The sequence below is a fragment of the Atta colombica genome, unplaced genomic scaffold (genome assembly GCF_001594045.1).
Source record: "Atta colombica isolate Treedump-2 unplaced genomic scaffold, Acol1.0 scaffold47, whole genome shotgun sequence".
Lineage (NCBI taxonomy): Eukaryota > Metazoa > Arthropoda > Insecta > Hymenoptera > Formicidae > Atta > Atta colombica.
In genome coordinates, this window is record NW_017259536.1 from 3,326,053 (window position 1) to 3,335,904 (window position 9,852).

The window sequence follows — 9,852 nt, forward strand, 5'->3', positions numbered from 1 at the left end:
TATTATCCTTATAAAATGAAGGAATATAAAAATAATGAACTTTAAGATTTCTAGATAACTGAGCAATACTTCTTATTTTTCATTTCCAGAAAACGATTTAAAAAAATTATATCTGAGATACTATAATAACTATCCCATTATAATAACCATCTACTCATTTAAAGATTAATAATCTGAATATATAATTTTACATATTTATATATGAATGCTACAACTAGCTAAATGCTCTGAATTTTTTTTCAAGAACAAAAAAATATTTTCTTAACACCAAATCATCGAATATATAAATAATAATCACATAATCAAAAGAGCAACGTACAATTCATTACTACAATGATAAATTGTTGAAAATCATAAAGAATGTGAATAAACAATTATCATGGCAAGCCTCGAAATCTCGCAGAAACTCTGATTTATATTAGGTAACACCAGATAAGTGTAATACTTAAAGTAAACTGTGACACGTGAAGATATTTCATGGCGTAGCAATGTGGCTTCTCGCACCTATTACGCTTATACGCTATCTATTACGCTAACGCGAAGGGCAGCCGCATTCAAATACGAGGGCGAACGGTATGTGTGTGCCGTTTCTAATGTTCCATGTGTCGCTTTATACTGCGGATGCCGTAACGTGCGATGCGTGGCACGCATAGACGCGAACGCAGCGATCGTGCGTGAGTTATACGCTAGAATTCTAATTTGAATCCGACGAATCTCACCGTCGTTTGCATATGTTCGCGGTCGTTCGTACGCCGTACGATCTTCCCAGCAGGGATTTCAAACAGTTAAGCTACTTGCGAAACAGCACGCGCGCCTTTGTCTAACATCGAAGTCATCGCATACATACACACACACATATATATATGCGACACACACGTTCCAGTGCGTCTGATAGATGTATGTATGGAGACAAATATATGACTCTGTAGCCCTAAATTCAACACGCTACGTAAAGTTCGTTAGATATCGCAGCAAGTCATGGACAACATCGTGCACGGACAAATACGCACGCACGCACGCACGCACGCACGCACGCACGCACGCACGCACGCACGCACGCACGCACGCACGCACGCACGTACGTACGTACGTACGTATACACGCTACGTGCTGCTCCGCACAGCCAAATAGTGCCCGATAGTGTCTGGGCCGATTGGCGCCTATCGACGTCTCGATCGATATCCCGCGTTCGAGGGGAAACGAACGTGGTTACCTTGGAGTAGCTTTTCTGATAGTATACGTTAATGTCTAGCTTGAATCGAAAAATATGAATATATAATTGCTCGGTGATGTCGATTTATTAAAGATTCATGCTAATTAGCGTATATAGGTGATTGCCCTCCTCTTTTCGATACGCCGATGTACTACTTCCGACTTTTGTGCTTCCTCTTAGCACCAATTTGAGATGCCGTATGCTAATATTTTGGCAAACAGTACGTGCACAGCATACGTCCGAATATTTTGGCTTTGATTAATAATAGTTTCTAATGCCTATCAGAGAGCGTTTTCGTTAATTTAATGTTGATTTTGTGTGTATTCATTAGGCTCTAATCTATTCTATATAATCAAATTTGAGATAATATGCAGCCTTCACTGTTAAATCTGTAGTGTCAAATTTAACCTAATGTGAGTCGCCTACTAAATATGTCGTTACTTTTTACTAAAATGATAATTATATTTGACGCTATGTCGTGTCAACTTGACACGATACAGTATCAAATTGATACTATATAATGTCAAATATAATCATTGTTTTAGTATAAAATAATGACATGATTGAGTAGGAGCAGTGATGATTCACATTAAGTTAAATTTGACACTATAGATTTAACAGTGTTGGTCACAAATATAAATGGAACAAATTGTTTCTATATCTAACAAGAAATAAATTAAAAAGTTTTATTTAAAAAATTATACTTATTTTTATAATAATTTCAATATTTTTAAACTTTCTTTGATTTTTATTGCTACCTTTTCCAAGAGAATGCAATATAAATTGATGATACTTTTTATACTTATGGTCAAGGCTGTAATTTTTAAAAATATGGCTCTATATATTTACAATCACTTAAACACTTATGAAAAAAAAATAGAATTGCATGCGTGTGTATATAGAATTTTTTTTATCTATTTATATAAGATTATTTCTGATAAGGATATGTATCGCATGTTAGTTGCAAATCGATATCACAAAACAATTTAACGCGTCGTCCTTGCGGAAAATAGATCCAACCGATCGATCGATGGATCGTAGAGATTACCTTTATCTGTCACATCTCTGGGATATCGTTCGTCGCTTTTTTTTCGTGAATTCCAAACGTACGCACGATCTTGATTGCGATCGAGAGTCATGGTTCTCAAGGAGAAACCAGTACATTTCGAGATGGTGCGTTTGTAGCGCATGCTCGTCTTGCGTGTACCGGGACAAGCACGAAGAGAGGACGGTTAGATCTAACTGTAACCAAGACCTACTTTTCGGGCTTCTTACGAGATACATACACGCACTTGCGGGTGCACACACTAACGCGAGCGTGCGCGTGCGCCCACAAAACCCCTCGGTAGTTGGCCAACGTTCTTCGTGACGCCACGACTTGACGCATTACTCCTTTCCCTATCTTCGACTGCTTCTCGTCCTTGAACCCTTCCCACTCGCCTGGCTTCCTTTCAAATTTTCACCCTTTGACCTTCTGAGAAAGAATCTTACAGTTTCGTATATATATGTTACGCGATACAGCGACGTTTAAAAATGATATTGAATATGAAAAGAAAATCATTTGATAATCCTTTCGTACGAAGAATGAAAAATAACATATCTCTTTCATGAAAAGAACAGTTTTACTAAAATATCTAAAAATTTAGCTAGATATAGAATTTTGTTAGATTATTTAAAATAATTCTGTAGGACGCCTAAGCTAATCGTTAGAATGTTAAAATTTTTTTATTGTATTTACAGTATTGTTATGCTTGAGTATCCTGTATAATTATTTTGATGGTTCAATAAAATTATCTTCAGATAATATTTCTATATTCAACCTTTCAACACATTGCATTATGGTATACCCAATTCAATATGACTTATGACTTTCATAAAAATGAACATATTGTAAAAAATTTTTCAATCGAAGCTGAAAAACATAACAGTTCGAAAAGATTTACATCTTTATTAATAAAAAAAAGTTATACAAGCAATGAAAAAAGAATTCGAAAGGCATTGAAAAAGCCAGGTATGCCACATACCGCTAGCTAAATTTTTAAATATTTTAGCAGAATCGTTCTTTTTGTGAAGATATTTGAGGTTCGAAGGGACCGCTCATATTGATTAATTGCGTTCTCTGTCTGACTTTACTCTCATTCTCTATAGCTGCGGTTTTCGTAAATCAGAGCACGCACGCGGTTATAAGGTGAAAGGTTTATAAGGTGAAAGCGTTAAACGAGAATTGAATAACGGATCGTCTCTAGGCGGTAACAGTATACCGGTTGCACATGCGGCGAAATTAATATCAACGACGAAACAACGGAGAGTCTCGGAAATGCGGCCTCAGAAGCGGAGGGCGGTCACTGAAGGTTATCGCAAATCGATATCCATGAACTTTAACTTCGATTTCGTCAGACTTCGATTTCATTGTTCCTTAATCCTCTATTGAGAAAAAGTCCAACGAGAGAGAAAAAGGGGGAGGGAGAATGCAAATTTTTGAATATTACTTTTTTTTTAATATGAATGATTTAATAATCATGATTTTGACAAAGAAACACTAGCTTTACAATACATACAACGCGAATTTGCAGTAAAATAGGAAAATATAAGAAGGTAACTTATTTCTTGATTGACTTCGTTATAAATTCGTATATTTATGACCTAACTGCAAGAGATAGTATTATCATTTTTATGCGGTATACTTATCCGGCTTGTATGTTAGATAGATATGAAACCAGTGTACGTGATAAATTAGTGTTTACTCGACGAAATGTTTAGCTCGTTGGATGTTTTGCCGATTATGTACTGCACGTGCTCTATTAAGACCGTTTATCTTTATCAATTAAGATGAATGACTGATGTAAATAAGTAATGAGCGATATAAAAATAATAGATCAAATTTCTTAATAAAATCCTGTCCTTTTATGTATACAAGTTTAGGAAATATAATAACAGTAACGAAGAGACGCATATTTCTGATGGTGTTACTTACAATGTTATTAAATCTCCTGTTATTAAGTCTGTAACAACACTATCATCGAAATTGCATTTGAAAGTTCGATGATAACCAGAATATCGAGATGATTCAGCTTTATCAATCACTGAATATCTACGAAGATATTTGTAATAAAAAAAAATTCGCGCGACAAGTGGTGAACCAACTAGTCAATTAACTTGATCAATTCTACGGTCATGCAATGAAGATTAGTTGATCGATTGGAACTCGACTTCACACGCCGCGCACTTAGAGGAACACTGAAGAATCTTTAAATACACACTTAAATCTTAAATACACATACGTTATCGCACACATATTACGTCTTGCATTAGCTGGCCGCGTCGAAAAAGCACGGAACGTAAGAACGTTTGCCGAAAATTGCACATTCTTGTTTATTCAGCGTGAACGATAAAGCAGCGAATATCTAGTTTCATATATTGACACTTAGCTTCAAGTATATACGCACGTTATCGCACACTTTCTCTGATAAGTTCTCGAATTTTATTGACGTCGCGCAATTTCGATTCACTCGTATGCACCGTAATACGTATACGCGGACGTAATTATTGCGTGGATTGCAATAACGCGTATTTACGTCATTTCGAGCTGACGAAAAGTTCCTCGATTGCGCGATTTCTACGATATTTGTTTACCCTTTTAAAGACATCATCGAATACATATCTCATTTATCGCACTCTAGGCGATGAGGCTATCATCGAATTCGATAGGACGCACTCAGTGCGCATTGCATATATTTAAAGTCGTACATAAATTGATGTAAAGATATGTGTTTATTACAAACATAAAAATTGATTATAAACCGTGAAACCGTGATTCTCAATACACTTTATTGTGTTGCCTATTTTTATACTTTATATTTCGAACTATATTTATATATAACTTTAGATTTCGACTATTTGCATTTCACTTTTACGCTCAGATTAAATCAGTGTACAACGACTTTAATATGCACCAGGATATTATGAAGTCATTCAAAATGAATTCCGATCGGAATTATTTTCCTATTTCTATTCTATTTTTTAAAGAAAATTAAATAATTCCGGAATCCATTTTAACTTGTTTATGATAGGTGTGCTTTGTGCGTCCATTATTGTGTGCAATCGAATTCATTATTTATTGCAATTTCAATACCAATCACTTGTTGAAAATATCGATCGTTCACACGATTGACGAACCCCGCGCGATCAGAATGCTAAAACAAGCGCGTTGCACCGCTGCTCGGTGCGAACTGCGGTTTCGCGCGAACGGGCCGCAAGAGCACCCGCTGCACTCGCTGCGTCGGTGGGGAAGACGCACACGGAAATTCGCGTGTGCACGTGCATGTGTATACACTGCATCCGTACACCACGACGATGTGCAAGAACCGAGACTCACACGTGCACGCCGCACTGACTCTGCGCGCTGCCGATTGGGTGGCTATCGAGGGTAGGGAGCCGGTCCAATCGTTTACCCCCTGCACTTCCTATGCAGCCGCGAACTTGTACCACTTGCCGACGAAGTGGTAGCGTGCGAATGCAACGCGCCGCCAGTTGGCCCTTTCGCGCAAGGAGTCGCGACTCGCGTTTGATCAGACGCGATTTATAAAGTGCAAAATAGCTAGGGTAAAATATTTGATCGGTTTTCTGTTACGTTGTATGAACTGTTTAATGGCATTAGAATCATGTCTGTGCCATTTTTTTACTCATCTGATAGCTTTTCGTTTTCCAGTTAATTTGGATTTACATGTAGAGTTTAACTTTTTGTGACTTTTCATAAATAAATTCTAATTAATTATATGTAAATTTACTTTTATGTGTCAATCCTCCCTCGTAGAAAGCCAAATTTATCTTGAAGCGATTGGATTAATTTAATCCGCGATTTTAGTGGTAAAGGTTTTGTTATTATGCCAAATAATTTTTACCAATTTTCTTTTTCCGTGAATATATTTTTGTCACATGAATCATACGAGTATTTTTTCATTTCTTCTGTTCTAATTTTTAGCAACAGATGCATCTTTATTTTTTTATTATGTTTTTTCATTAATCACACTTACTATACACTGAAAGAAATCATTTTGTACGTAGAAATTAAAAAATTGTATTCTAACCAAAGTTTGATTAGAATAGCCAAAATTTGGTTACAACGACAAATTCGATTAGAGTAACAAAAACTTTGTTGTCCTAGTTAAAATTTTAATTGACACACGAAATGATTTCTCTCAATATAACTGTTTTGAGAATTTATGGAGCTTCTAAAAATTCCGAAAAAATTTTCGAAAAAAAAGAAAGAGAACTGATTCATTCGATAATCATTGCGGCATGGTGGTCTTTTCCGTTAGAAAACGAGTTAGGAATGACTTAGTCTATCATGTTTGATTTACGCATATGACAATTTACGGTACTGTGACGTAAAAACTCATCGCTGCATTTGATTACCGTTTATGTAAAACGTGACGTTTACATTAGAAAATAATTGAATATCAAATTAATTTACATCACTATTAAATAGGTTATATCGATTGTGTGTTCGGTGCTGCATTAATTGCATCGCGTCAACACGTTCGATCACGCACGACACAAAAGTGACTATCGAAATAACGGTGGAACCTTCATAAGCTTGTTTGAAAGTGATGTCGAAAAAGTGAAAGCCTGAAATTGTCCTATGCTCGTGCAAAAAAGCAACTTTCTCATCGCTTATGTAGATTCAATTCGATTCGTATTGATAAATGCAGCGCATATGACGCTAGAAATATTACGAGCGAATGCAATTCGACGAAGTTGTTTTTTTGTGCGTCGACCTTCTACCTGCATAAGCGAGATCAAAGAGTCAAGGTCTTGGAACGATCGAATTCTTCAATATTTTACTCGGATTCTTGCGTTACGTCTAATAACTCTTCGAAATATTCAACGATTATTTTATCATAAAATTGAGTTATATAACTCAATTTACACATAACTTTGGCCCAGTCAAAATAACTTGATCCAATTTTTTTTTTTAATTATGAGACAACACATATGTCCAAAATCAGGACATAAAACGTCTTAAAATGTTATTAAGATATTTCGACACGCGCGCTGTCTACATTATTAAAATTATTAAAAAGTTATTGAAATTATTAAATTATTTTAAGTCAACAATCATCCTGATTTTGAGTCAAAGTCATTATTTTACATACATCTACATAATTTCTCGAAATAATATTTAACGAATCGGCCAATAGAACTCCTTTTGTTCGAATCATACTGAAGAATTATTTCGATAGAAAAACTCATTTATCGCGTTCACGTCGCAAAAGAATACGTATAGATTGTAAGAAGAAAAAATAATACGCTTTCACGTGTGAAGAAACTTACCCTCGCAAAACAGGGTGACATCGGTAAGACTCTCGCTTTTGAATAAATTCGAGAACGTCGTTGCTAAATTGCTGCCAAAACTATTCCACTTGAGGCAAAACTGCTGCTGATGAAAGTCCATGATGCCACCCTTAGGCTTAACTCCGTGACCTTCACTGCTCCTTTTGCAGCTACCTGGGTATTTACCTTCTTGATCGCGCTCGTGCCCAATTGCTCGTCCAGCTGCGCAGAAAGAAAGTTCGATTATCGACTTCTGTAATCTGGCTTTCTCTCTCGTTATAAGTTATCTTGCTGTTACCTACGCTGAAAAAACTAAATTATAATAAATATTTGAATATCTGTAAGTAAATATTTAAACAGAAACCATTAATTTGATTTAATTATCATTTTTTCTTATTGAATAAGAATTAATTTATTGTAAATAGACATTTACTTAGTGCTATTTAAAGAAATGTGTATTAAGATTCAATAAATTCTTTTTCAGTATTCTGTTTCTCAATTTTTATCTTTTCCTATTTTTACAGTTTATTTTCACCTTATTTTTGTGATTTTATTTTATGTATTTTATGTATTTGTATTTTCAATTTCTCTTATTCTATTCTGTTACTCAATCACGTATTGCTTTTTAATACTTGAGAAGATCCTCAAATCTAAAGCGTTTAATAAATAACGATATCTACCTGTCTTTTTTTCTTTTGAGAAATGCATGCGTGCGTGCATGTGTGTGTATAAAAAATATATCTGCAGATGTTAAGAAGCAATTAAATTAAATTAAAAAAAAAATTAATTAGAAATTTAATAAAATTATCAATAAATTTTTCACAAGTCATTAAATATGAAGGAAACATTTCATATAAAACATTTACATTCTCGCTATTGTATAATCGAAGATAGAGTATACTACATCCAGATCTCGATCCGTGAATGAACACGCGATAAAAGTTCGCATTACTGTCACCTGTTTTGAATGTTAGATGTTGATAACTTTGAGATATTTCATAAACGCGACATACCTTTTTCGCTTCACTGACTCCGTACGTAATATGTTTATCGTGACAGAGAAATTATCGAACGTGTGGTCCAACAATCGTTGCTTCACGCGTGCATTACGTCGTCGCGGTAAACATCAAACATAAACAATTCCAGTTCTTCAGAATCGCGGTTGCACGCCGAGTGCCTTGCCTATCGGCAATCACGAACCGCGATCGCACGATGCCGGCCGCGCCATGTCAAAATTCCACCGCATTTCCGCGACGCCCGCGATAAAATGTCGAGCGAGAAGAAAAGAAGACCTTAACGATGGCAGGGGCGTGTCAACGAGTACAAGCGGAACAGCCGTTTTAACTTCATTCACGGACTTCCACTACCGTCAACAACGATAACCGGCTACGCTACTTCGAAATGCACTTTAGTCTCTGTTTTGCGTCACGGATGGACACGCCATCCAATTACCGGAAGGAGAGAAAAAAGAACAGAAGAAGTTACAGAGTCATGCAGAAACCATGCGCACGTGTCCTATAATCCGCGTGCAGTATCCACAGTGCGTTGTATCACCGATATCGATTGCTATCACCAAGAGTGTCTAAAAACCCGTGTGAAAGAGTAAAAAAGTCTCGAAAACTCCCGGCCGATCCCGCTGTGCGTCCGGGACCAGTGACGCATCGGTTGCGTGAGCACCAAATAGACGACTGACTATACGCACTCGCCGGCCGAAATCGAGTCACCGGCTTGCATCGCGCATCGGCATATGAACGAATCGCGCGTGACTGTCGTCGTTCGCGGTGCGACCGGGCCAGGGTACGCGCGGTCGCCGTGCGGGAGGGTCCACCGATGCGCGCCAGTCGAAAAATCGCGGGCGCGAGTGAGAGGGAACGAGGAGGCTAGGCGGTAGCGCGCGGTACCGTGAGACGACAGGAGACGGGAACGGACCGTTCGAGAGGGAACTAGGGGGAGGGAGAGAGAGGGACAGGGAAGACGCAACACTGAGGGATCGCTGTTGCTGTATATCACCGAGAAGAATGTGAATATGGGTCATCGGTGGCGATGCAAATGCGGTTACACGGAATCGAGGCGTGTAGAGGATTTTCGATGTTCTCTTCGGGCACCCGGCAAAACACGGAACCACCTTAAAGGGAGAAAGGGAGTCGCCGGGTGGGTGGTCAAGGGCGGGGGATTGACGATTCGGTGGAGGGGTAGGGATTGCTTAAGGCTAGAAGTTTCGACTCTCGCGGTTCTCCGCAGTTTCCCCCTGTCTCTCTCTCTCTCTCTCTCTCTCTCTCTCTCTCTCTCTCTCTCTCTCTCTCTCT

General features: G+C 37.6%; 1 protein-coding gene across 2 annotated transcripts in view; it reads right to left on the bottom strand.

The window, feature by feature from the left end:
- Nucleotides 1-7,699, bottom strand: part of LOC108691497 (protein abrupt-like) — a 42,715-nt gene extending 35,016 nt beyond the window's left edge. Inside the window, exon 1 of one of the 2 annotated variants that reach the window (XM_018199260.1) lies at nucleotides 4,188-4,286. Coding sequence is in view for 1 of the 2 variants with exons in the window: in XM_018199259.1 (XP_018054748.1) it covers nucleotides 7,547-7,667 (121 nt within the window). In the remaining variant the exon portion in view is untranslated. Of the gene's footprint in view, nucleotides 1-4,187; nucleotides 4,287-7,546 lie in introns of those variants that run through there. The other variant, XM_018199259.1, reaches the window with a different exon arrangement.
- Between the last annotated feature and the right edge of the window lie 2,153 nt (nucleotides 7,700-9,852).